Genomic DNA, 27854 nt, shown 5'->3' on the forward strand with positions numbered 1-27854 from the left:
CTTTTCAGATCTGCAGAAAATCCTTCATCCTCCTGCAACTCCTTCCACAAACCAGCTTGGAGGGGAGGCAGCCCCTAAAGAAAACACATTTCATGTGGGAAAGGCAAAGCCAAGCCTGTTGTAAAGGAAAGATGCTCAAAATTATCTATTAAAAAAAATAAACCTTATTTTTAGCCCTATTTATCAGGGGTGGAGGCAGCCCCTGAAGAAAACATTTTTCATGTGGGGAAGGCAAAACCAAGCCTGTGTTTGCATCTGGTTTGTAAAGGAGAGATGCTCAAAATGATCTATTTGTAAAAATAAACCAGATTTTTAAGGCTGTTTCTCACGGGTGGATGCGGTGCCCTCAGTCCTCACCTGCAGCTCTGTGCTTTCCCTGCTGGTGAAGAGATTTCACCTTCCTGCTCTGCCAAGGATCCATCAAGGAGTGTTTGCATCTGGATTGTTTTTATGAAGCACCCAGGTGGAATCCCTGCATTTAATTCCATAAAAACCACCAAGAAGCCCCTCTGCTGCATCACTGTGGGGATGCTGTGCTGGGAACGCTCCTGGAGGCATCAAACAGCAAATCCAGGGAGCATGTTTGGGCTCTGACACCCACAAGAGCTCATGTGAGCCCAATTCTCGTTTTATTTACCTGCATTTCCCTCCTGGAGAGCTTCCCCTGCTGGGACACATCAAACCTTTGTAAGAAAGCCCAAAACTCAGAACAATCCACTCCACAGGGGTCTAAAGAGGGAATTTCTGTCCCATGGGGTGGGGAAAGAGGAAAAGAGAATCTAAAATGGGTTTTTTTATGAGAACAGTAAAAAATCTCCTGTCAAAGAGCACATTTCAGTTAGCAGGGGGACACCCCAATGTCCTGCACAGTGACAAAGCCACCACACTCAGATCCCGCTGGTTTCCCTTCCAGGAGATGAGGGCACAGATCACGTCCCCAGGAGCTGGGACCAGAGCTGCAGATCCTCCAGCCAACACTGATGCCTTAGGATTTTAGCTTTTATATTTTTCATACATTTGAAATCCTGCAGTTCCTTAGTGTGTAACTCTAAACTCCATGTACAGTGTGAGCTGCTGCTTCCCCATTTTGGGCAGACACAACAATTCCTCTCCAGGCCTGGCAATCAAGGACACCTCACTGCCTCAGGCCCCGAGAGATGGAAACAAAAGTGAGTTGGGGGCAGCAAATCTGGGGTAAATGACTTCATTACCTGAAGCTGTAATTGGAAGAGTAACCCCCGATGTGCAAATGGCCCAAATTTATAAAACTGTGCAAATCCATGACACCTGGTCCATTTTTGGGTATAGCCCCTGGGGGAATTCGTCTGCCCAAAAGGCCCTTCAATAAATATAACTGCTTTTTATTCCCTTAGTTTTGTCTGGCCTGTGTTTTTAGGTAGCCCCAAAGAGGCACCAACACCCTCTGCCATCCTCCTCCTCCTCCTCGCAGAGCCCAGGGCTGCTCCAGCAGCAGCTCCAGGGAACGGAGCCTTTGCTGGCAGGGAACGCCAGCTCCAAAGGGAGGAACTTTGCAAAAACAGCAAAAACAGCAGGGTGAGTTTGAGGTGAAATTCCTGGCCCCTGTTTTGTTCCTGAGGATTTTTGTAGGACAAAGCCCCCGTCCTGCTCCTGATGGTCCTCTCCTGACACCCCGTGCTGGACACAGAACTGGGGCTCCGATTTCCCAGCTGGATGTGCTCAAAAAGCCCCCCAGTTTTGCTTTCTTTGTGATTGAGAAACCCAAAGGCCTCATGTGACTTTGTAGATGACTTCACACATTCAGAGAGCAGGAAGGAAGCCGAGCTGCTCTCATTTTGTGTTCCGTGGGGCAGCTGCAAATCCAACCTCATTATCTCAGGAGCGCTCAGAGACCCGAAAATGACCCCCCAAACTCCCCCTGAGCCCCCCAAATGCTGCTGCTTCAACATCAAGACAGCAACAGTGGCCCTGGGGATCTTCCACATGGTGAGTCCTGCACGGGGGACAGGGAGGCAGGAAAACAGAGGTGGAACCTCTCCAGGAGGGTGCATTGTTGTGGTTCACAGGGTTCCCTGACACTGGAATGTTCTCTGTTCCCAAGAGGAAAAACCCAATGAGTTTAGAGGGATGAACAAAAGGTGAGGGGGGACAGGGAGAAGTGGAATTTGCTGCACTGGGAGGGGTTTTGAACAATTTTTTCCTGGTTCTGCCAATTGGAGCTCAGGGAAACTCGCTCTGCTTCCTGATTTTCTGCTCAGTGCAGGAGCTCCTACCTGAGTGTATCCAGAGCCTGCTGGGTGGGAATGGGCAGCCCTGGCAGTGGGAATGTGGGAATGGGGCACTGGAGGGATTTGGGAGCAGGACAAGCAAAGGGTGATGGGCAGCGCTGCCTCCTCTGGGTCTCTTTTGGTTTCCATTGGGATCATGGCCGTGTCTAGAAGCTGCTCAGGGCAGGGATGGCAGAGCAGGACAGCCTGGAGACCTCTCTCTCCCACGCTCCTGGTGGCACTGAGGAGCTTTAGGTGTTTTCAACCGTCCTGAGGATGTGGTTTCTTGCATGGCTGGGTTATTAAAATAAACCCCGTGCTGCCCTGGCTGTGCACAGTCATGGTTTGGGAGCCCTCGGGGTGGTAACGGGGCTGTCACAGTTTCCTGGGACAGCAGAGGGGGAGCTGGGGACCTGCAGAAATCCTGGGATCAGCAGCTGTGGCACGGGAAGGACATTCCATGGTCTCCCCACAGCTCTGGGTGTGCACAGTCAGGGTTTTGGGCCCTCGGGGTGATAATGGGGCTCTCAGCACTCCTTGTGCAGCAGAGGGGACTGGGGAGAGCTGCAGCCTGCAGAAATCCCATGGGAATGGCAGCTGTGGCACAGGAAGGACATTCCAAGGTTCCAAGAGCTGTACCATCCCTCTTGCCCTTGGAAAACAGGGTGATTTTTGGATAGGTCTTGTCCTACTTTAAGAGCTGTCGCACAATACCCATCATTTCTACCCCTGCCTCTTCTCTCCCTTTCTGATGGTGCAGCTGCAGCTGGGCAGGGGGAGGGAAAGGGAGAAGGGGATTTATACCTTGGCTGATTTGCTCCATCAGTGCTGGGGCTTTGGGTCAGGATAAATTCCTGCTGCAGGTGCCAGGGATGAATCCCAGCCATGCTGGGTGACAGCAGTCCCACCAAAGAGCTCTCAGGCTCTGTGGCAAGGTCTTCTCCTCCCATAAATCAGCTCTGCCTCACTGCTGATCTCTTCAGAGACAACTGGAATAAATCCTGGGCATTCTGGAACAGACAGGGAAGGAGGGGGGGAGTGAGGAGAGTGTGATCAGCAAAGCTCCATGGTGTGGGGAGGTGATCTGCAGGTGACTTTCAAAGACAGCACTGGGGAGCTTGTCCTGCTCCTCAGGCCTCGAGGTGTTTGACAGAGAGATTTAAGGTCGGGGCTGGAAACCTGCTCCAGTGCAGGAACAGAATTCCCTTCCTGCTGCTCCTTGATTGGAGCCAGAGGAGCCTCGGGAAGCAGCGTCTGCACCTTGTCTGGCCTCAGCTGCACTCCAGCTCCTCTTCTGGCAGCTCTGTAACTCACAGAGCAGAAGTTCCCCTCTGGAACCCTCCCAGGCCCTGTCCTCACCTCTGGACGTGACTCAGGTGAACTCAGAGGGATTCACTGAGCTCTCACCAGGCTCTGCTGACCCAGGGGCCCCACAGAGCCTGAGCTGCTTCCCCTGGAGCAGCTCAACCAAGGAGGCAGCAGGAGAAGATGAAATGTGAAAGGGAACCAGATGAGAACTCAAAGCTCTCCTCACTTCACCCTCGGCTGCCACAAGAGCCACTCAGAAATTCAAGACAGAAAAGGAGAAGCTCTGACAGGGCATTGTGTTTGGGTGGTGCTCCTTGTGCTGGTGTCCCCAGAACACCCCAGCGCCCAGAGCACCCTGTTCCTGTCCCTGTCCCTGTTCCTGTCCCTGTCCCTGTCCCTGTCCCTGTCTTTGTCCCTGTCTCTATCCCTGTCCCTGTCCCTCTGTCCCTGTCCCTGTCCCTGTTCCTGTCCCTGTCCCTGTCCCTGTCCCTGTCCCTGTTCCTGTCCCCAGGGGCCCCTGTTCCTCAGGCCTTCAAGCTCCCCTGGCAGAAACGCCTCCTGTGAAGCAGCAGAGGAGCAGCCTCGCACCAGGGCCATGTGCACAAAGATAAATCACCTGGAGATCAGTCAAGCTGCAAATATTTCAGAAAAAAAAAACTGGCAGAAGGTGACCTCAAAGAGCAGTTTAACCCCACTGCAGCTGCAGCAGGATTGTCCCAGGGAATGGGGGCTCTGTGTGTCAGATTCTGCCTTCAAGACACCCTAATTTATCTCCCTTGATTTAATGACTGGATTTATCTCAGTCCTACATTATTTCAGCATATCATGGAATCCCAGAACGCCCCGAGCTGGAAGGGACCCACAGGGATGATCAATCCCAGATCCAACCCCTGCCCAGAGCCCCCAGCAAGCCCAGCCTGGGCATCCCTGGAGCTCTGGCAGCCTCGGGGCCGTGCCCATTCCCTGGGCAGCCTGGGCAGTGCCCAGCACCCTCTGGGGGAAGAGCCTTGCCCTGAGCTCCAGCCTGAGCTGCCCTGGCCCAGCTCCAGCTGTTCATTTTCTGAGGATTCAAATTTCTTCCACCCAGAAATGTGAAGCTCCTTTTACAGACAGGCAGCAACAAAAGTTCCAGCTCGAGGAGATCAGGGATGAGGGGCTGGAGAGGGGCTGGGAATGGAGCACCTGGAAGTGAAATCCTCTATTTTAAACCTGCATTTGTCCTGCTGTGGCATTGCAAAGGGAAAGGGAACTGGGTATTTTTCTGTGTGAAATGAGAAATTTTTGGTTCCTGCTGGAGCTGAGCAGTGGATCTGCAGTGGGAGCAGCTGAGCAAGGAGTGCAGGGCAGGCACCACATCCATCCTCCTCTGCCTTCCCCCAAAAGGCCCCTCTGCAGAGGGTTCATCCCTTGGATGTGCATTCCCTGCAGGAATAAGGAAGGCTCCACATCCCAGCGTGCCAAAGGCAGCTGCTGCAGAGGTGTCCTGTGCCAGCCTGGCTCTCCCTGCCAAGGGAAAGGCCTGGAGGACTCTGCCTGCTCACATCTCAGGGCTTCTTTCTTTCTACACAAAATGGAAAAATTTAAACCAACTTTTGCCTTAAAAGTCTCCTGAATCTCCCAGGCTGGGCTGGAGTTTCCTGCCATGTCCTTATCTTGTGTGACTGCACTTGGGCTGTGTGGCTCACTTCCTCCAGAAAGGAAACCAGGGCCTTGTTCTTCTCTGGCACACATCAGAGAGGGCTCCTCATGCTCAGCTTCAGCCTCCAGATCTGCTGGATGGCATGGGGGAATTTGGGGTTTGCTGTCCTGCTCTCACCCACTCTTCCTTCAGAACAAAACTGATATTTAGGGCCCAGCTCATCCCTTTTGCTCAGGCCTTCTTTTAAGTGGAGCTTGAAAAAGCAATTTCTGCCCGTATTTCCCAAGCTGGCAATTGAGGGGTTGGACCAACAGCAGAAATAAAGGAAGCAAAATGTGTTTGGGAGCCTGAACACAAAACCTCTCAGCCACCTTGCAGTCAGGTGTGATCTCCATGTGTCTTCATTAAGAGATCCCTCTCCTCCCAAGGGGCACCAGCAGCTGTAAAGACACTTTGGATCGATGCAATTTCATCCTTGACAGGGTTCAGAGATGCCCTGGGAGCTGAAATGCTGTTCCATTAAGCTGAACTCGTGCAACTTTGTCGTGTCCTCGTGTAATGAGATCTGGATATTCCTCCTTTTGCTGCCAGCTCATGAGCAAATTGCAAAGTTCATTTACTTAATTGGAAAAAAGGGAAGACAGCAGAGTGACTCTTGAACAAGCTGGTATCAGACAGGCCCAGGGAAAACCTGACACATCCTTCTTTCTCACTCAGACTCTGGACAGGATTTTAAATTGAGAGGGACAGGGTGGACAGGGGCTCCCAGTCCCCTCACAGCGTGGCTTGGTGGGTGCCACAGTTCAGGGAGCTGCAGCTGGGGGCTCAGAAAGTTGATGAATTCGGTTTGAAATTATTTCTAGGTCTTCTGCAGCTGACGCAGAGGCAGAGGGAGGGGCTGTGCTCAGCTCCCGTCACCTCCCAGCCTCCCTTCCCCCTTTCTGGGCAAGGCAGAGCCTTCCCTCCCATAGCTCCTTTGCAAGCACAGCTCCCCTGGCTGGGCATCCAGCTGCCCAAAGTGTGTCTGGATCCCTCTGGAATCCCCATCCTCTGCCCAGCCCAGCCCGTGCAGCAGCTGGCTCTGTGCTGCTCCAGCAGCCCCAGTTTGCAAACACAAGCCCAGACCACAGCGGTGCCACTTCCTCCTCGCCCACGGTGCTGCTCAGGCTGTGGTTGAAGTGAAAGGTTGGTGCAGCTCTGGTGGAAAAATCGTTTCATCTCTGCCCGAGCTGGTGCTGATGTGGGTGGCAGATAGGGCCTGGCTTCTGCATCTCTGCGGGGCAGAGGGCTCGGGATCACGGAGAGGGGCAGCTGGAGGGACCCCATGGGGTCACTGGTGCCACCCCCTGCTCCAGCAGGGCCATCCCAGAGCTCAGGGCACAGCAGTGTCCCCGTGGCTCTGGAATGTCCCAGGGAGGAGACTCCAGCCCCTCTCTGGGCTCTGCTCAGGGCTGGCACTGCCCAGGGCAGCTCTGCCTTCTGAGCAGGGGCAGCTCCTGGGCTCAGGCCCTGCCCGTGGCTCTGGGGCCATGGCTGGGCCTGGAGCAGAGCCTGGGGCTGCTCTGAGCCCTGCACACAGGGACAGACAGGGACAGACAGACAGGGACACACAGGGACAGACAGACAGGGACACACAGGGACACACAGGGACACACAGGGATGGGCAGAGCAGCTGTGGCTGCCCCTGGATCCCTGGCAGTGCCCAAGGCCAGGCTGGACAGGCCAGGAACAACCTGTGACAGTGGGAAGTGTCCCTGCCCATGGCAGGGGTGGAATGGGATGAGTTTTCCAATCCCTTCCAGCCCATGGGCAAATCCCTTCCAATGTGGGCAATGGTTCCCAGGTTTCCCATGGAGCAATATTCCCAAATATTCCTGTGGATGGGTTGGAGGCTGCTCTGCTCAGCTCAGCCCCCAGTGCAGGGTGCAGACCCCTTCCTGCAGAGCTTTCCCAGGAAATGATCCAGCAGGGAATGACCCAGCAAGTTCCATCCTTTCTGGGATTCCCTGATTCCATGGAGATCTCCTCAGACATTCCTGGCTGAGTGCAGAAGTTCAGGGCCGGGACTGAGCCCACAGCTCTGGACCTCCCTCCATCTCCCAGCTCATTAAACTCCGAACAGAATGAGCCCTGGAGGCTGGGGTTTGATGGTCCACTTGGAAAACTTGGGGAAAATCATTCCAGTTCATTGTGAAAAAAGAACATTTGGGGATTTTCCTCAAATAATAAAAGAAGGAAAGTAATGGTTTGTCAGTGGAGTGGCACAGCTGCACTTACAGGGAGATCTTTCATCTCTTTTGTGTTTCTTTTTACTCTTTGGAATACTGGTGTTGCATTTTCCTCAACTCTGGAGCAAAAGGGAATTTCCAAACATAAAACCAGGATAAAAACCATTGAAACAAAACTCACTGCCTCTATCATTTCTCCATCTTCCTTCTGCTGGCAGTTAATTCCAAAATATTCATAAACTGATAATTGCTGTCTCAGAACTTCCTGGGATTTAAACCCTTTGTGTTTGGCTCACTTGGAGACTCGTCCATCCAGCATCCCCTGGAAATAAATTCACTGCTGGGAATTTGGGCCAAGGCCCCTGAATTGTGTTCTTTGCTTTGTTCTCCAGGTCATGAGTGTCCTGCTGCTGATCGAGTATTCCCTGGAGGTGGCCAACGGGAAGGGCTTCTGCAAAGACCTGGACAAGGATTACTACAGAATTGGTGGGTCCTGGGAATGCTGGGAAGCAGCTGTGGGGCAGGGAGGGATCCCTCACTCTTGCATTGCTCCCTCTGCTTTTTCCATCAAAGAGTTTGGAATTCTGGTCAAAAGCTCAGGAAGGAATTTAGGCTCTGTTTGGGGTTTGCTTTAGGCCAGGGCTGTGTTGGAGATCAATGTGGAGCCCAGAGAAGTTTTTATTTCAGAGGATCAGTCCAAACTCTGCAGCACTCACAGAGTCCTTCAGCTCCCTCTGGAATCTCCCGGGATTCCCCTGGCAATCCTGGTTTCCCTTCCTCTCCCTTTTCCCCAGGTGTGGATCATTCCAGCCTCACACACACTCCTGACTTCCTTCACATTCTGGCCATTTCCAGGGAAACACTGAAGTGTCCCAGAACTCCTCAATGGAGAGAGGGGACAAATCGCACCCCATATTGATCCCGTGGATGTGTGGGCTGTGGGACACTGCCACCAGCACCCCAACATGCCTCCATGCCGTGGAGCCATTCCCATGGAACCATTCCCATAGAGCCATTCCCGTGGAACCATTCCCATAGAGCCATTCTCATGGAGCCATTGCCATGGAACCATTCCCATAGAGCCATTCCCATGGAGCCGTTCCCATGGAGCCATTGCCGTGGAGCCATTGCCATGGAACCACTCCCATGGAGCCATTCCCATGGAGCCATTCCCATAGAGCCATTCCCGTGGAACCATTCCCATAGAGCCATTCCCATGGAGCCGTTCCCATGGAGCCATTGCCGTGGAGCCATTGCCATGGAACCAGTCCCATAGAGCCATTCCTGTGGAACCATTCCCATAGAGCCATTCTCATGGAGCCATTGCCATAGAGCCATTCCCATAGAGCCATTCCCATGGAGCCATTCCTGTGGAACCATTGCTATGGAACCATTCCTGTAGAACCATTCCCATGGAGCCAATGCCATGGAACCATTGCCATGGGGCCATTTGCATGGAGCCATTGCCATGGAGCCATTCCCATAGAGCCATTGCTATGGAGCCATTCCCATAGAGTCATTGCCATGGAACTATTGCCATGGAGCCATTGCCATGGAACCATTGCCATGGAACTATTGCCATGGAGCCATTGCGATGGAACCATTCCTGTGGAACCATTCCCATGGAGCCATTGCCATGGAGCCATTCCCATGGGACCATTGCCATGGAACCATTCCTATGGAGCCACTCCCATTGGAGCCATTGCCATGGGTCCATCCCCATGGAGACATTCCATGGAGCCATTCCCATGGAGCCATTCCATGGAGCCATTCCAATGGAGCCATTCCCATGGGAGCCATTCCCATGGAACCATTCCCATGGAGCCATTCCCATGGGACCATTCTCATGGGACCATCCCCACGGGACCATTCCCATGGGACCATCCCCATGGAGCCATTCCCATGGAGCCATTCCAATGGAGCCATCCCCATGGAGCCATCCCCATGGAGCCATCCCCATGGAAACAATCCCATGGAGCCATTCCTGTGGATCTCCTGCCTCTCAGCTGGACAGAGCCACACCACCCCTCCCTCCCCCTGTGACCCCCATTCCCAGATTTTCCCAGCCCCTGGTGTATTTTTCCAGAACATTGGTGGCTGCAAGAGGCAGCCAAGCTGTCCCGTAGCTCACAATTCCTCAAGGATTGAATTTCTCCAGAAGGATCCAGCTCAGATCCTTGAAAAGACCCGGAGCTGTCTCATGAGGTGCCATCTAAAAACCAAAGCCCTCAAATATTGCCCAACCAGGATGTTCTGCCGGAGCTGTCTGGAAACAAGTGCAGGGGGGGTTTTCCTTTCTTGAGTCATTTTCTGTCAAAAACCACAAGCTGAGAGAACCCTGGGAGCAAAATCAGGAAGCCAGGCCCCCTCCCTGCCCCGTGCATGCCCATGGAGGGAAAACACAACCCCTGGTAGGCAGGAATTGCTGTTCCCTGGTTTTCCAGAGGCTGTTCCTGGGCTGAAAACTCCCTGTACGTGGAGGAAAAGGAGATTGAGTACAGGTTCCTGCACATTGTTCCACAGGACAGGAGTCAGAAATAGGGTAAAGCACCACACCAGGAATAGGTACTGCCTGGTGAAGTTATAAAAACTGGCTTCAGTTTTTTCCAAGGAAAAATGAACACTGGGATCGCCCAGGGATGTTTGACATCAGCACTCAAAGGTTTGGTTCATCCAACACAATCATGGAGTGTCTGGATTGGAAGGGACATAAATCACCTGGTTCCAAGGGGAAGGGCATCAGCAGTGAGCAAAAAATGGGAATTTGGGTGAGTCCTGCTGATAGGAACCTGAGCAAGGGGCAGTGCAATGGTTCCCATGTCTCCCATGGAGAAATATTCCCAAATATTCCTGTGGATGGGTTGGAGGCTGCTCTGCTCAGCTCAGCCCCCAGTTCAGGGTGGAAACCCCTTCCTGCAGTGCAAACCCCTTCATGCAGAGCTTTCCCAGGAAATGACCCAGCAGGGAATGACCCAGCAGGGAATGACCCAGCATGGAATGATCCAGCAGGGAATGATCCAGAAAGGCTCCAGAGCTAGGGCTGGGAACAGCACAAGGAAACCAGGAGCATCCATCCATCCATCCATCCATCCATCCATCCATCCATCCATCCATCCATCCATCCATCCGTCATCCATCCATCATCCATCCATCCATCCATCCATCCATCCATCCATCCATCCATCCATCCATCCATCCATCCATCCATCCATCCATCATCCATCCATCATCCGTCCATCATCCATCCATCCATCCATCCATCCATCCATCCATCCATCCATCCATCCATCCATCCATCCATCCATCCATCCCCCATCCATCCATCCCCCATCCATCCATACATCCATCCATCATCCATCCATCATCCATCCATCCATCCATCCATCCATCCATCCATCCATCCATCCATCCATCCATCCATCCATTCCTGTAAAATGTGTTCCCACTTCCATTTTTTGATGGGAATTGAAGAACTTGATGCAAGTGTGACCTCAAGGGTTTCCTTCCTCTTTCAGGGTTTGGTTTTTGGGTTGGGTTGGTGTTTTTATTTTTTTAATGTTTGTACATTTGGAAGATTTGTTTGTTTGTTTGATTTTCTGGTTTTGTTTGGTTGTTTTTTGTTTATTTGGGGTTTTTGTTTGTTTGTATATTTGGGCTTTTGTTTGCTTGGATTTTTTGGTTTTGCTTTTTGGGGTTTTTTGCTGGTTGGTTTGGGGTTATGTTCCTTTGGGGTTTTTGTTTGCTTGTGTATTTGGGTTTTTTGTTTGTTGGGGTTTTTGTTTCCTTGAATTTTTTGGTTTTGTTTTTTGGAGTTTTTTCATTTGTTGATTTGGGGTTTTGTTTGTTTGCATTTTTGTTTGTTTGTTTGGATTTTTTGGTTTTGTTTTTGGTGTTTTTTTGTTGTTGTTCGTTGGTTTGGATTCTTGTTTGTTTGGGGTTTTGTTTGTGTTTTTGTTTGGCTTATTGTTTGTTTGAGGGTTTTTGTTTTGTTTGTTTGGAGGGGGTTGGGGATTTTTTTTTTGTTGCATTTTTTGGGTTTTTGTCCATGGCACCAACCCACCCCTGCTGCCAGCAGGGAGGATGACTCTGTTCCCTGGGAACAAACAGGAGGCAGCCAGCTCATGGAAAGTTGTTTTCCCTTCATTTTCCTTTTCTTTCCATCCCTTTGTGTTTGTGGGAGATTTGTTTGGGGGGGTTTATTCCAGGTTCTGCTTGGAAAATCCAGCTGGGCAATTAGCTGGCAATGGCTGCTTCCCAATTAATTAGGGATCCTGCCAGAGAGCTGGAGCAGGAGCCCATGGGGAGAGAGAGGCAGGAAAATGTGGCTGTGCTGGACCCCAGAAAATCCTGGGATAAGGAGGGAAATCCTCTCTGGACAAATTCCTGAGTGCTGGTGCTGGGCAAAACCCAGGGAAAAACCTTGGGAGATTGGGCTTTAATGGGATTGGGACTGGCTCCTTTAGGGAAAAGGCTTTGGGAGTTTGGGCTTTAATGGGATTGGGATTGGCTCCTTTAGGGAAAAGGCTTTGGGAGATTGGGCTTTAATGGGATTGACTCCTTTAGGGACTAGGTTTTGGCAGATTGGGCTTTAATGGGATTGACTCCTTTAGGGAAAAGGCTTTGGGAGCCTGGCTTTTAATGGGATTGGGATTGGCTCCTTCAGGACTGGTCTCACAAAGGCTGAGTCTGGCTCCTTTTTTTAAGATCTGTTTTGGGTTTAGGCTGTTCCCTGTTAATCTTTGGCTCTGTGTGCACCACATCCCAGCCTTGGTTCCACTGCCCTGCTCCTCAAAGCTGGGGTTGTTGTTCTGCCTTGGAATTCCAATTGGAATTCCCTTTCCCACACCCGTGGGAGCAGAAGGAAAGCAGCATTGGCTGCCTTTGGAGGGAGCTGCCCTTTGTGTTCCTGATTTTCTCCAGGAGACAAAGCCCTTTCCCCCTCTCCTCGGGGTTTGCTGGGTTTGGGAGTTCTCATTTCATTGTTTAAGGAGATTTCTTCCTCCTCTGGGTCTCAATTCCCACGGCCTGGGGAGGAGCAGCCATCACAGAGCAGTCATCAGAGCCACGATTTCCTTTGCTACCTGGGCATATTGTGAGCTCAGAGGTCTCAATGTTGTGTTTAATGGATTTATGTTTAATCATTTTATATTTGCTGGATTGTTGATCCCAGTCCCATCCCAGCATTGTTCTGAATTCATGGAATGAATCACTTTAATCAATTTATATTTTATAAATTTATATTTCTATTAATGAATTACTTTATATTACTTTTATTGTTCTGAATTCATGGAATCCAGACTTTATAATCTGCTCTGGAAAATGACATCAAGGCCACGCTTTCCTTTCCTTCTCAGGATATTGTGCTCTCAGAGCTCTCAGTGCTGAGTTTAATGGGGTTTGTGTTTAATCACTTCATATTTACTGAGTTATTGATCCCAGTCCCACCCAGTGCTGCTCTGAATTCACTGGGGTTTTAGCAGGTAATGAGGAAAATCCTTTTCCTTGCTTTGCACCATCGCAGCCCTCCTTTCCTGGTGCAGGGTGGGTGGAGAATTTGGATCATTCCCTGTATCCCACCCCTCCAGATGGCTCCAGTCCCCCCCCAGATCAGCGTTTTTGGTTCCTGGGGGGTTGCAACCTCCCCAGAGCCTGAGGAAGGAAGAGGCTCCTCGTGCTGAGGGGAGGAAGTGCCGGGCAGGGCTTTGCTCGCTGAAATTTCCCATCAGCAAAGCTCATTTCTGGAGGAGGTTTAAAGAGGAGACAGCAGGGGAATTGAAAATCTCTTTTGTATCAATTGAAATGAATTTGAATTGCATTTAAATGAACTCTGTCAGCAGAGGGAGGATGGGAGGGGTGGCACTGCTGCTGCCACCTGCCCAGATGTGGCTCAGGAAGTTTTTCAGCAAACCTGGAATTGTTCCAGAGCTTCCCAGTGACATTTTCAGTCCTTTCTGGAGCTGGGGGTAGATTTGAATCACTTTACCCCAGGGGAAATCTTTGCATTTCCCCCTAAACACAGCAAATGTCCAAATTCTGATAAAGTTATCTTTGTTGGGGTCACCTGTCTGAAAAACAGGGACAGGTTCCTGTTCCTTCCAATCATTCCTTGACTTCTTAGGAATGATTTTATCCTCTTGGCATCAAAAAAAAACCCAAAACCAAAACAAAACAAATAAACACCCCCCCCCCAAAAAAAAAACCCAAAAAACCAAAAACCAACCAACTAAAAATAAATATATTTAATGAAGAAATATTAACTGAAATAAAGAATGTCCACTTCTAGAAAGGGAATAAAGGATGAATTGGGGTCTGCCCAAGCACTGAAATCTTCCCTCACCAAAGGTCCAGGTGAACACTCAGAGCTGGGGGAGATGGAGATGAATTTTCCTGGGGAAAAAAGGGTGACATGGAGCAGTTAAGGATTTCAGAGCAGCTGGCATGTGGCAGGGATTCTACAGGCACAATTCCCAGAGTTCTTTATGAAAACAGTGGCGGGGTGATGGATAAAACAGAGTTTGGCGCTGGATTTATTCATGGTTGTGTGGAATATCCTCAGCTGGAAGGGACTCCCAAGGACCATCAGTCCTGTGCACCTATGGGAAGGATCAGCTGTTTAAAAAAAAAAAAAACAAAAAAAACCCAGAAAAATTAAAACTTTGGCTCATTTCTAGCAGAATTAAACCTTTCTTGAAGCACTTAGGAATTGAAGAACCCAAACTGGCCAGTGCTGATTTAAACCCAGGTGAAACAGAAGGAAAGGAGTTGGAGGAAGCTCTGGGAAAGGTTGTGCAGACAGATAAAAAAAGCAGCAGGGTTTTGCCTCTGGAGAGGTGAATCAGCAGCAGGGCAGGCTGTGATTCCAGGAGGGAAAGCTGCTTCCAGGCAAAGGTTGAGCAGGAACTCTGTGGATATAAAACATCACTCCCTGCACCCACAGCAGCTGCCAAAAACCACCCTAAAGCCCCTCACATGGCATTTTGAGGTGTCCCCTGCACCCCAAAGCTGCAGAGCTGGGGGAGAGATCCCCCGACCCTCCCAAGGGTGAAAATTCCTACTCTTCTCTGAGAGCTTCTGAAGATCCTTCAGCATTTCACTGCTGGTTCCTTTATCTGCCTTTCAGCCTCGAAATGATTTCCAGCTCAGAGCTATGAGCCAAAAGCCCTCTGGGTTTTTTTATTTCTTAATTTTTTAGCCTGGGGTATTTAACATTTCAGGCCTTGGTTCCCTCAAGCTCACAACCCACAGTGCCTGATGGATACAGGAACTTCATAGAGAGATAAAAATGGGTGTAAAAATGGAAAAGAGGGTTAATGCCAGCTGTGTGGCAATAATTCCTGCACAGACACAATTCTTTGTGCCAGGTTGAACCCTCCCTTAGGGGTGTGATGGAGTTGGGACATCTTTTGGGGATGTGGTGATTAATTTTATAATTTTTATCCTTTTCAGCTGATATCACCACCAGTTTCCTGCTGATCCTCATGTTGTTTGTCATCAGCTTCCACCTCCTGCTCGGGGTGCTCAAGGTATGTTCCCCACAAATGACACTCAGGGTTTGGATGGTGATCACTGGAATTGTGGTCAAAAAAAGCAGGAAAACCTCCCAGAATCACACAAGGGGGAAAAGGCAGATAAAAATCCCAGAATCACAAAATCACATAGACAAAAAAGGCAGATAGAAATCCCAGAATCCCAGAATCACACAGGAAAAAAGGCAGATAAAAATCCCAGAACCACACAGGAAAAAAGGCAGATAAAAATCCCAGAACCACACAGGAAGAAAAGGCAGATAGAAATCCCAGAATCACAAAAATCACACAGGAAAAAAGGCAGATAAAAATCCCAGAATCATATGAGAAAAAAAGATAAAATTCCCAGAGTCACACAGGATAAAAAAGACAGATAAAATTCCCAGAATCACACAAAGAAAAAAGGCAGATTAAAATCCCAGAATCACAAAATCACACAGGAAAAAAGCAGATAAAAATCCCAGAATCACACAGGAACAAAAGGCAGATTAAAATCCCAGAATCAGACATTAAAAAAAAAAGGCAGATAGAGATCCCAGAATCACAAAATCACACAGGAAAAAAGGCAGGTGAAAATGTCTTCTGGTTCCACAGGGGGAGAGGGACTGGTTTGAAGCCTCAAGTTCCTGGGAAAAGCTTCAAACACCCAGATCTACCAAATCTGGGCAGCATTTCCATCAGGGCTATGTTTGGTGTCAAAGGAAGGAGATTTTATGATTTAGAAAGGTTTTCTTGCCTCATTTCCTTGCCCTGTTGCAAGTCAGAGAGAACTGTCACTGTGAGAGAACTGTGGGGACTCATTTCCCAGGGCAGGAGGAGGAATGGCCAGGCCTGGGGCTGGAAATCCCAGGAATCTGAACCCAGTTCTCCCTCTGCACAGGTGAATTTCAGGGACAGTGGGATGACAGCTCTGATGGGAAGTGCCAATGTCACAGAGTGAGAATTCACAGGAATTCTCCAAAGGGGTGAAAAAAATTCAGCTCTGATAATTTTCTCTGGATCGGTTGTCACTGAAATCAGAAATTCCAGGGAAGTGTTAATTCTTGGAGCACTATCTAAGGTGCCAGCTGGTCTCATTTCCCACTTGGAATGGAAATAACCATTATATATCATGGTTATATAAGAAATAACTAGCACTGCTTTTCCTCCTCAGATGAGGGAGCGGCTCCTGATCCCCTTCCTGGCTCTGCAAGTCATCGATTTCCTCCTGAGCCTCCTGACCATGTTCAGCTCCTACATCCAGGTGCCAGCCATCATCTCCATGTCCTCCCTGGGCCACACGGTGGGTGACAGCTCCTCCTCCTGGGGGCTCTGGGTGGGTGGCAGCTCCTCCTCCGTGTTGGAACCCTGGTCACTGAGAATTCCAGACTTTCTGTGCTGCCAGGCACTGACCCCCAGAGAACACTGCACTGACCTGAGGCCGTGGAGAAGCTTCCAGAATGGAATGACAGAGCTGGGATTGTGGGTGTGGAGTTTGGATAGAAGTGGAATCACATCACAGGGTGGGAGACTTAAAGTCTTAGAATATCGTGATAGATATAAAGCAAGATGGAGGTTTTGGGGCAGAGGCTCCTTCCCCTTCTCCTTCTCCTTCTCCTTCTCCTTCTCCTTCTCCTTCTCCTTCTCCTTCTCCTTCTCCTTCTCCTTCTCCTTCTCCTTCTCCTTCTCCTTCTCCTTCTCCTTCTCCTTCTCCTTCTCCTTCTCCTTCTCCTTCTCCTTCTCCTTCTCCTCCTTCTCCTTCTCCTTCTCCTTCTCCTTCTCCTTCTCCTTCTCCTTCTCCTTCTCCTTCTCCTTCTCCTTCTCCTTCTCCTTCTCCGTCTCCTTCTCCTTCTCCTTCTCCTTCTCCTTCTCCTTCTCCTTCTCCTTCTCCTTCTCCTTCTCCTTCTCCTTCTCCTTCTCCTCCATGGGTTTGGGTGGTTTTGTGTAATTGGATAAAAAGTCCCCATTGCAGGGCACGGGTGGTTGGTTATTGGGTTAAAAGTAAAAATAATTTAGGTGTCATTTCTTAATTGGACAGTTTATCCTTAAAAGGCCTCGTAGACAGAGAGACAGGGCTCCATTTTCAGTGTGTGAGAGTGAAGTGCTGCAGAACTCAGGGTTTGTGGGACTGTGAAAGAAGCGAAGATTCCTCACCTTCTGGGGGCTTCTGGCTTTTCTGAGGTGGGGAATGCATGGAATGGAGGATCCTTCCCTTGGGGTGTGGTTCTTCATGGAATCATTGAGGTTGGAATGAAGGATCTTTACCCCAGGCTATATGGTTTGTCATGGAATCCTTTAGGTTGGGAAATACATTTAGGATCCTGGAAGGTTGGAATAAAGGATTATTATCTTGGGCTGTGGTTCTGCATGGAATCCTTTAGGATGGAAAAGACCTGTAGGATCCTGGAAGGTTGGAATGAAGGATCACCACCCTGTGCTGTGGTTCTTCATGAAACCATTTAGTTTGGAATAAAGGATCATTATCTTGGACTACAATTCTTCATGGAATCATTTAGAGTAGAAAAGACCTTCAGAATATTGGAAGGCTGGAATAAAGGATCATAATCTTGGGCTGTGGTTTGTCATGGAATCCTTTAGGATGGAAAATACATTTAGGGTCCTGGAAGGTTGGAATAAAGGTTGGTTACCCTGGGCTGTGGTTCTGCACGGAATCCTTTAGGTTGGAGTAAAGGATGGTTACCCTGGGGCCATGGGTCTTCATGGAATCCTTTAGGATGGAAAAGACCTTTAGGATCTTGGAAGGTTGGAATGAAGGGTCATTGCCTTGGGCTGGGTTCTGCATGGAATCCTTTAGGTTGGAGTAAAGGATCATTATCTTGGGCTGTGGTTTGTCATGGAATCATTTAAGGTGGAAAAGACCTTTAGGATCCTGGAAGGTTGGAATAAAGGGTTGTTATCTTGGGCTGTGGTTTGTCATGGAATCCTTTAGTTTGGAAAAGACTTTTAGGATGCTGAACCCAGATGTGAGGTGGTTTCTCCTGGCTAGACAGGAGGCAATCCTTGGAGGCTGAAGGAAAGCAGTGGCAGCTGGGATATTTATCTTCCCCTGTCCTGAAATATTGATTTCCTCCTGGCTTTGAGGGAGGTGGCTCTGGGTGTGCCCCCAGCAGGAAGGGTTTGCTGGTGACACCTCAGGTTCAGCTTTTCTGTTTTTCAGATTCTGTGCTGCTTTAGTGTGTGGGTCTGGGCTTCACATTATGGGATGCTGAGCTCTGTGCACAGAGCAGGGAGACAAAACAATTCCTGCTCCAGCTGGGCACCAAGGACAAATGATCCAAATCTCAGCCCAAGAGCACAAACCCCGTGGGCTGGAGAGAGAAAAACAAGCAGGGTGGGACTGCAGGGGCTAAAGCTGGAATGGGACAATGAACTGCAAGGTGCAAATGGAGCAGAACTGATCCCAGGGAGAGACCCCGTGCCCGGCCGTGCATTTTGGGGCCATTTTGGTTCATCTTGGGTGCAGCCCTGACTGGGCTCTGGTGCTGCCCAAGGTGCATCCATTGAGGAGATCCTTTCCATAAATCCCGGCTTTATTCTTTAGTTCTGTCCAGTCTCTGTTCTAGGTCAGCCTTCACAAGGCATCACTGGAGACAAACTGACATTGTCACTGCCCTGGCCAGAGGCTTCTCTGGAGCTCGGATGAAGCCCCACAAACAGTTTGCTCACTCTCTGGGCCAGCAGAAGGGAAGCTTTGGGCTGAATTTAAGGGAATTTAGTGGTTTAGACTCCATGTGAACCAGCCACAGGCTCTGTGTAAAGTGTGAATAATGTGCAGAAGTGACCCAACCCTGTGATTGTAACCCAATTCCTGTCCCCTCAGCAGGGCCACTCCAGGACTCCCCTGCTGGCGCTGCAGCTGCTGGATTTCTGCCTGAGCATCCTCACCCTGTGCAGCTCCTACATGGAGGTGCCCACCTTCCTCAGCCTCAAGCCTGTGGAGAGCGGGGTAGGTCTAGAGCCAGCTCTGCTCATTTCCCACCCTGGAACTCCTATGAATTCCCATTCCATGGCTGTGAAGCTCCTCTGGAGCATCCAGAACTGCTCAGCTGACAACAAAGAGGATTTTCTGTGTTCTCCCCAGCACTGCTCCTGACTGACAGTTCCTGTGTTCCTTAAAAATACACCTTGTTTCTCCTTGTAGGAATCTGATGGATGCAAATTGTGGAGCTGCTGGCATGAAAAATGCCTCAAATTTCATCTTTATTAAGCAGTCATATTTAATATTTAATAATATTTAGTAAGTCCCACCCTAGTGTTGTTATGAGCAGATGGAATCATCCCATTCCTAGGGAAGGATGGAGACACTGATTTGAGGCCCTGGGATCACGGTCCCAAGTTTCTCCCTCCAGAGAAAAAAACAGGAAAATCCCAGGCTGGTGGCAAAAGTGGAAATTAAAATTTTAAAAGTTCATTTAAACAGGGCTTTGCCCAGGGAGTGTAAACAGCAGGTGTAAGACAACATCCCTGTGATCCTGCTGCCAGTGAAAATCCCTCATTCCTTGCTCTGCCTGAACCCTGAACCCCTCTCTGTGGGTGCCCCTGGCAGAGGGAATGAGTGCTCTGGGCTGAGACCTGAGTGGTTTGGGCTGAGACCTTCTCCCTTTTCCCCCAGGGCTCTCTGCCAGCCCTGGAGAAGCTGCCAGCAGAGGAATATGCCAAAGTGATGATCACCTTCACCATCGCCTTCGTGGCTGTGCTCGTCCTCAAGGTAAAAGGCTCTGAACTGAGGCTTCCCCAGGAAATTCAGCTTTAATTCTCTCCCAGATCTGCCCTGTTGGGCTCTCCTTGGGTGTGGGAAACTTTGAGATGAGAAATGCTGATGTAGAAATGCCATGGAATAGGGCAGACACTGTTGAGAGAGAAATGGAACTGGGAACAAGTTTCAAAGAATGGCCTGGCAAGTAAGGCTGGATACTTTGGAGAAACAGAACTGTGAAAGATGCATTTTAGTGGCACCCATGAGGGGTAATTTTAGATTATTGGCTTTAAGGCATTTACAGCACGGTGTGGCTAAAGCTGATAAACCAAGAAACACTTATAATATATTTATTAATTAGGAAATAGTTGGCTTCTGATTTTTTTGTGATGGTGTGAATTATAGCATCTGTATTGTCTCACCCCTCACATGAGACTGAAAATAGAATAAAAGTTTTTAAAACACCTCTCAGTTACCCCATCTCTAGGTCAGAAAAAAGCTTAATCCAACACTCGGGCACAGTGGGAGCTGTGCCTCTATGTGGTTTATCCAAATCCCTGCCTTTGCTCCTCTCTGTGAGTTACCAAGCAAAATCCCTCTTACAGCCCCAAATTGTCACTGTCCATTCCTGTCTAGAAGGAGAAAAAGGTTGAAAAAAACCGCAGCAAAGTGCTCTGCTGTAAAGTGCCCAAATAAATGAGATTATTGAGCAGCAGGTGAGATCTTTCACGGGGTGAGTGGCTGTGTCCTCTCTGATGGGAGCAGGGTTCTCCACCCTGACACTCCCAAAGTTCATTAAAGCCAGGAGCTAAACCCTGCTGGTGCCTCAGGAAGCTCCACTAGAGAGGAGTTGTATTCTTTTATTGCTTCAGTGGCTCAGAGAACTGATTTTTCGCCTTCAGCATCATGAAGAAAACCAGAATCTTGCAGGTGCTTGGACAGAAAGTGCTGCTTGTAAGCTGGAAACCATTTTATATTCCGAGCCCTCCAGGTGGGCCAGATAAGCCAGTGGGGAGTGGAGAGTTTTGTGTGGATGCATTTCAAGCATGGCTTTAAAATCTCTTTTTAATATTTGTGTGGAGTGTGCAGCTGGAGCAAAGATAACCCCGAGCCCCGGCTGGCAGGAATCTTCCTGACCTGGCACATGGATTCAGTGGAATTTTCCACAGCTTTACCCACAAAATGCTGGAATTTCAATGGGTTTTTGTGCTGGGGTTGTAACAGGAGGGGTGGGGTGGGATAATAAAACCCCAAAAAGCCATCAGGACCCCCATCCTTTAATCCCAGTGCCAATCCTTCTCTTCTTCCATGGGTAAAATCCCATGGAATTCTCTCCCTGCAGCCTCCTGGCTCAGGGCAGCATGGGGTTGGTTCTGCATTATCTGTGGTGGCAGAATCAGTTCAAAATTCCATGGAAAAAATATTCCAAGGGCAGTGTGGGGCTGGGTCTTTGCTGCCTGTAGGGCTCTGACAGGATCTGTTGTTCAAAATTCCTTGGACAAATTCTTCCAAGGGCAGTGTGATGCTGCCATTAGGGCAATTCCACTCTGCAGCCATGAGTGATCCTAAATCCATGGGGTGGGGTGGGCTGGAGGCACCTTTGGGTTCATCTCACTGCCACTGTCCCAGATGCTCCAGCCTGGCCTTGGACACTTCCAGGGGTGGCAGGTGGGCAAATATTCCACAATAATGTGTGGAATATAATAATTCCACAATAATCTTTATCTCACTTTGGAGTCATAAAGACCTCCAGCACCACGGAGATAAAAAAGCAGAAATTAAGGGGAATAAAATATTCCTTGTGGTTTTGATTTATTTTAAAACCAAAATTGGGAAGTGAATTCCTTGTTGTATGATTTTAATTTATTTCAAAATCAAAATGGGGGAATGCATTCCTTTGTTGTATGATTTTGATGTATTTTAAAACCAAAATCAAGGAATGCAGTCCTTGATTGAGTGATTTTTATTTATGTCAAAACCAAAATTGAGGAATGCATTCCTCTGTTGTATGATTTTTTTCAAAACCAAAATCAGGGAATGAAATCCTTTGTATGATTTTATTTCAAAACCAAAATCAAGGAATGCATTCCTTTGTTGAGTGATTTTTATATACTTCAAAAGCAAAATTGAAGAATGCATTCCTCTGTTGTATGATTTTATTTCAAAGCCAAAATCAGGGAATAATGAAGTCCTTTGTATGATTTTATTTCAAAACCAAAATTAGAGAGTGCATTATTTTTCTGTGTAGTTTTTATTTGAAAACCAAACTCAGGGAGTGCATTCCTTTGCTGTGTAGTTTTATTAATTTCTTAGATTTATTTTTTAGATTTTTCAGATTTCTAGGTTTTTTCCCCATGGATGAATGGAGGTTTCTAGCCAGTTTCTATGGCAGCTCCAGGTTTGCTCCCTGCATGAAGAGGCTTTGGAAACAGGAAGGGTTTTGCAACATTCCCAAAAGATGCCCAAAGTTTGGATTTGCCTCCGATCTCTGCAATGTCGAGATGGATTTTTTCACCTCAGATATTTCATTCATTCGTTTCTCTTTCTCTTGGCTTGGGGCCAGCACAAAGAGCCCTCATTGTCCTGGGCATGCTCAGCTGCACAGCCCTGCTTTGGGATCTGTGGCTCCCTGTGTTCCCTGAAAATCCCCACTGCTCCCAGCCCCTTCCCAGGCCAACACAAACACCAGGCACACGACTGGTGCTGCTCAGAGCAGGGAAAATATTGATTTAACAGGGCCAGCCCCACAGACCCCGCTTATTTCCCTGGGCCACAGCCCCTCAATCAGCCCTTTTTCCTCAGAAATGGATAAATATCCATTTATTGCATGGATAAATATCCATTTATTGCATGGATAAATCCGTGGGGTGCCAGGAGGTCCTGTCAGGGAAGTGCAAAAATGGGATTTTGCTGAATGAAGGGATTTTTGGGGCAGTCCTTGGATCTCTGTGGTGCCTTTGGTGCTTTCCTGAGGCATCAGACTTTGTAACTTGCTCTGAAAAATGGCATCAAGACCACGATTTCCTTTCCTACCTGGGGATATTGTGATCTCAGAGGTCTCAATGTTGTGTTTTAATGGATTTTATGATTAATCACTTTATATTTACTGGATTGTTGATCCCAGTCCCATTATTTTATGTTTAATCATTTTTTATTTACTGGATTTCCAGTCCCACCTCAGTGTTTTGAATTCATAGAATCCAGACTTCATAACCTGCTCCAAAAAGTGGCATCAAAACCACAATTTCCTTTCCTACCTTGGGATATTGTGATATCAGAGGTCTCAATGTTGTGTTTTAATGGATTTATGTTTAATCACTTTTTATTTACTTACTTATTTATTTTATTGATCCCCGTCCCATCCCAGTGTTCTTCTGAATTCATGGAATGAATCACTTTAATCAATTTATATTTTTATAAATTTATATTTCTATTAATGAATCGCTTTATATTACTTTTATTGTTCTGAATTCATGGAATCCAGACTTTATAATCTGCTCTGGAAAATGACATCAAGGCCACGCTTTCCTTTCCTGCTCAGGATATTGTGCTCTCAGAGCTCTCAGTGCTGAGTTTAATGGGGTTTGTGTTTAATCACTTCATATTTACTGAGTTATTGATCCCAGTCCCACCCAGTGCTGTTCTGAATTCATGGAATCATCACATTCCCAGAGAAGGATGGAGACTCTGATTTAAGGCCATGGGATCGTGGTCCCAAACTTCTCTCTCCCAAGAAAAGAGCAGGAAAATCCCAGGCTGGTGGCAAAAGGGGAAATGCCCTTTTTGCCCTGCAGTGCCATGGGAAAATGCCCTTTTCCTTCCCTTTTCCCTCTTTTCCAGGCCTACATGTTCAAGTGTGTCCTGAGCTGCTTCAAGTTCATCAAAGCCAGCAGGAGGGAGGAGGTGAAAGTGGAGCCACACGCAGTGGAAAAGGTGAGGAAAAGTGAATTTGCCCCTGAAAGTGGACCCAAAACAGTGGAAAAGGTGAGGAAAAATTAATTTATTCCTGGAAGTGGAGCCACAGGCAGTGGAAAAGTGAGTTTTCTCTGGGATAACCCAGCCCTGCAGCTCTGCCAGCAGAATTCCTACAGCAAAGGGATCAGCCAAAATTTCCCCAGGAATTGCACTTCCTCTTCCACAAGAAGTGGAAAAGGGGCATAAAAGTGAATTTATTCCTGAAAATGGACTCATAAGCAGTGGGAGAGGTGAGAAAAAGTGAATTTATTCCATGAACAGGAATCCTCCAGAGTGGTGATCCTTATCTCTGCTTTTTTGGGATCTGAGAGAATTTCCAACCCTTCAAATCCCCAGTAGCAAGTGGTAATAATCAGCTTTTAATTACAATATATACATTTAATTTTACTTCTTTATTTTCTGCATAAAATCTTTAAAGTCAATGTGCAAAGAAGGTGAAAGTCAGGCACAGCAGATAAATGGGAATGGATTCCCTGTGATCCTTGACCCAGGAATTTGGGGGCAATTCCAGTGGGACTTTGGTTTCCATAGCTAAAAGTGTTTAAAATCAGCTTTTTCTTCACTTTTCTTCTGAGAGGATGGGATTTTCAGTGTTGTATGGATGGGTGGGACATGGAATACTGGGGGATAGGGAATGGTGAGGGATAGGGAATGCTGGGGGATGGAATGCTGAGGGATAGGGAATGGTGAGGAATGTGGAATGCTGAGGGATGGAATGCTGAGGGATGGGGAATGCTGAGGGATAGGGAATGCTGAGGAATGGGGAATGCTGAGGGGATAGGGAATGCTGAGGGATAGGGAATGGTGAGGGATAGGGAATGCTGAGGGATGGAATGCTGAGGGATAGGGAATACTGAGGGGATGTGGAATGCTGAGGGGATAGGGAATGGTGAGGAATGGGGAATGCTGAGGGGATAGGGAATGCTGAGGGATAGGGAATGCTGAGGGATGGGGAATGGTGAGGGGATAGGGAATGGTGAGGAATGGGGAATGGTGAGGGGATAGGGAATGGTGAGGGATAGGGAATGGTGAGGGATAGGGAATGCTGAGGGATGGGGAATGCTGAGGGATAGGGAATGGTGAGGGATAGGGAATGGTGAGGGGATAGGGAATGGTGAGGAATGGGGAATGCTGAGGCATAGGGAATGCTGAGGGATAGGGAATGGTGAGGGGATAGGGAATGCTGAGGGATGGGGAATGCTGAGGGATAGGGAATGGTGAGGAATGGGGAATGCTGAGGGATAGGGAATGCTGAGGGATAGGGAATGCTGAGGGTAGGGAATATTGGGGGATTTGGAATGCTGTGGTTTGGGTTTTATCTCAGCCAATCTGCTGGGCCCTCCCTTGCCAGCAGCAGTGCCCCAGCTGTGCCCCTCTGCAAAATTCCTCAGCTTTCTTTGGGAATGAGGCTGGGATTCTGCACATTCTGGAGCCCTGGGCCATTCATTGTCCAGGGAATGGGGGCAGCACTGGCACAAGGTGCATCCAAACCCTGCTGCATTTCTGCCCTTTGTGCCCTAAATCCCAAGCAGTTCTTTATCCCTGGTTCCCTTTGGAACCAGGCAGAGGAACCATGATTTGCAGAAAAAACCAACTCTACAACGTGTAAAAGTTGTAAAGTTGGTCTGATTTCTTTCAGGGTTGGTCACATGTGGGATAGCTCCCCCAAAGGACACGTGTACCTCCGAGAATTCCTGAGTCTAGTTTATCCCCTAACCCGTTGCATATGCATAAAGTTTCACGATAGGTTCATGCATATTTATTTCCACTTTTTTTCCCATTTTTTTTCCCATTTCATATTAAAACTGTCTCATCAGTTTTTATGAGCCTGTGCAGCTCTCTAGTAACGTCGCTGTGTCTGCAACTCAGCTTTAGTTTTCTTTTTAAGGTCAGTAGGGCCCCTCCTTATCTCTCTTTAGATTAGAAACTTGTATTTTTTTAAGTAACTTTAGGTTTTTTTGGTTTTTTTTCTGTAGGCTTTTTATGAGCACAGTAAGTTAGTAGATTAAATACGTTTAGCAAACTATAGACTCACCAAGTTGAAACAGCACTTTTCAGCTAAATCTAAAATTAGTTTCTACTTTAAGTTCAATTTCTAACTCCTAATGAACTCCAGGATGAATTCCCTGTGATCTCATAACCTTTGATCTCTTCCAGGCTGTGCTGCCATCCTATGAGGAAGCCCTGGAATTGCCTTCCAAGGATTGTCCCCCTCCCTACGTGGCCATCTGAGCCCAGCCTGGGGGGAGCTGACCCTGGGTGCTGCTGCTGCCTCTCCCAGCAGAGCCCCAGTGCTCACCCAGAGCAGTTCCCAGCCTTTCCCAGCCACATCCTGCCAGGGACCTGCTGGAGTCTTGTCCTGCTCTGGCACCCCAACTTCCTGACCCTGGCACCTCAATTTCCTGACTCTGGCACCTTGATTTCCTGACCCTGTCACCTCAATTTCCTGGTTCTGGCACCCCAACTTCCTGACTCTGGCACCCCAATTTCCTGACTCTGGCACCCCAAATTCCTGACCCTGTCACCTCAATTTCCTGGTTCTGGCACCCCAATTTCCTGACTCTGGCACCTTGATTTCCTGACCCTGTCACCTCAATTTCCTGGTTCTGGCACCCGAAATTCCTGACTCTGGCACCCCCATTTCCTGACTCTGGCACCCCAATTTCCTGACTCTGGCTCTGGTTGCCATCCCTGGAATCTGGGATTTGGCTGCTGTGGGTGCAGGGCTGGCCTGAGCCCTGCCAGCTTTGCCCTCTGCCATGGTGGCTCTCCTCTGGCTGAGCAGGGAAACCTTTAGCAAGTGGGATTAAGGGATGGTCCTGGTTTAGGGCAACTTTGGGAGAAAAACTTCTAAAGAGGTTTCTTCTAGAAAAACAAATTCAAATGGTTCCTCCCCTAACTGGCTCAGGAAAAAGATTTCCTTGAGAAAAGTGGGAAAAAACTGTTTATTTAATAGGCAAAGCATTCATCAGCACAAAAAATTAACAATATTAAACAACAAAACTTCTTGCCACTCCAAAAGAGATGACAAACTCAGAAAAGTCCCCTTGGTGGGTTGGCTCAGTCCCCTATCAGTCCCTCTGGCCAAAATGGAAAATGGAAATGTTTCCATGGGACATGGAAGGAAAATGGAAATGTTCCATAGAAATGGAAATGTTTCCATGGGACATGGAAGGAAAATGGAAATGTTCCATGGAAATGGAAATGTTCCATGGGACATGGAAGGAAAATGGAAATGTTCCATGGAAATGGAAATGTTCCATGGGACGTGGAAGGAAAATGGAAATGTTCCATGGAAATGGAAATGTTCCATGGGACATGGAAATGTTCAATGGGACATGGAAATCCCATGTCAAACTGTGACAGGGATGAACAGGGAAGGAATTTTCTCTGGGATAACCCAGCCCTGCAGCTGCTCCAGCAGAATTCCTACAGCAAAGGCATCAGCCAAAAATTCCCCAGGAATTGCAGCTCTCACCCTGTCTGCTTGTGGTGATTGACACAACCCAGAATATCCAGCTCTGCCATTTCATACCTGAGTGGGTGCATTTTTCTGTGCTTTTATGTCACTTGGAAGATGAGTTTCAATTAAAATAAAAATGTTAATGGCTTCCAAACTGTGAGTCTGGTTTCGGAGCGTGTCTGATTGTTAAGCGAAGGAAGAAATAATTTGATTTCTAAAAAACATTAGTGAGCAAAAAATGGTGCTTTGACCTTGGCCTGATCTTTCTCATGCTTGTGCTGCTTGCAAAGGAAAAGCTGATATTTCTCATTCAATTTCCTCTCAAAACCTGCCTCTCTGCCTTATCAGCAGTGATAAGGATCTGTGGCCTGTTCACCAGTGACTCTGCACAGCTCAGGCCCTGCAGATGTCACCGATGGCGCTGCTGATGTCCCTGGAATTCCACACCTGCTCCCCTTTTGGGATAATTTCCTGCTCTTTTCAAACATCACGGTGGGAAAAAAGTGGGGTTTTCTCAGTCTTAAATAAAGTCTCCATTCCAGCCTCATGCAGAGCTCAGATCACAGCCTGGGGGGGCTGCTCCACTCTGAACCAGCACAAACCAGGCTTCAATGGAATATTTATCAGCAAACTTCAATGGGATATTTGCTGAGGATGAATAAGAAATGTGCTGCTGCCCCTGCTCTTTTCACTCAATGTGCATTTCTGTAATGGGGATGGAGAGGATAATGTTGGTTGTATATTTTCCAGCTGATTTTCCCATTAAGGGAGGA

The 27854-nt window shown here is 48.3% G+C and overlaps 1 protein-coding gene across 2 annotated transcripts; it reads left to right on the plus strand.

The window, feature by feature from the left end:
* Nucleotides 1-1833: 1833 nt before the first annotated feature.
* Nucleotides 1834-27241, plus strand: LAPTM5 (lysosomal protein transmembrane 5). 2 transcript variants are annotated; one of them, XM_066564873.1, is made up of 8 exons: nt 1834-1965; nt 7814-7907; nt 14868-14944; nt 16101-16229; nt 18768-18893; nt 19560-19655; nt 23484-23576; nt 25776-27241. In XM_066564873.1, the coding sequence occupies exons 1-8, from the start codon at nt 1879-1881 to the stop codon at nt 25848-25850; spliced, it is 777 nt and encodes a 258-aa protein (XP_066420970.1). In that variant the 5' UTR covers nt 1834-1878; the 3' UTR covers nt 25851-27241. The 2 variants fall into 2 exon arrangements, with proteins under 2 accessions (XP_066420970.1, XP_066420971.1); XM_066564874.1 differs by having other exon boundaries at nt 18771-18893.
* Nucleotides 27242-27854: the final 613 nt, after the last annotated feature.

Source organism: Molothrus aeneus, chromosome 23 (assembly GCF_037042795.1).
Source record: "Molothrus aeneus isolate 106 chromosome 23, BPBGC_Maene_1.0, whole genome shotgun sequence".
NCBI classification, from domain to species: domain Eukaryota; kingdom Metazoa; phylum Chordata; class Aves; order Passeriformes; family Icteridae; genus Molothrus; species Molothrus aeneus.

Excerpts from the sequence above, each read along its gene's own strand:
- LAPTM5 (XM_066564873.1), top strand. The coding sequence starts at position 1,879 with ATGACCCCCCAAACTCCCCCTGAGCCCCCCAAATGCTGCTGCTTCAAC. Across the intron at positions 7,908-14,867 it reads CAAGGATTACTACAGAATTG|CTGATATCACCACCAGTTTC; the intron begins GTGGGTCCTGGG and ends TATCCTTTTCAG. Across the intron at positions 14,945-16,100 it reads TCCTGCTCGGGGTGCTCAAG|ATGAGGGAGCGGCTCCTGAT; the intron begins GTATGTTCCCCA and ends TTTCCTCCTCAG.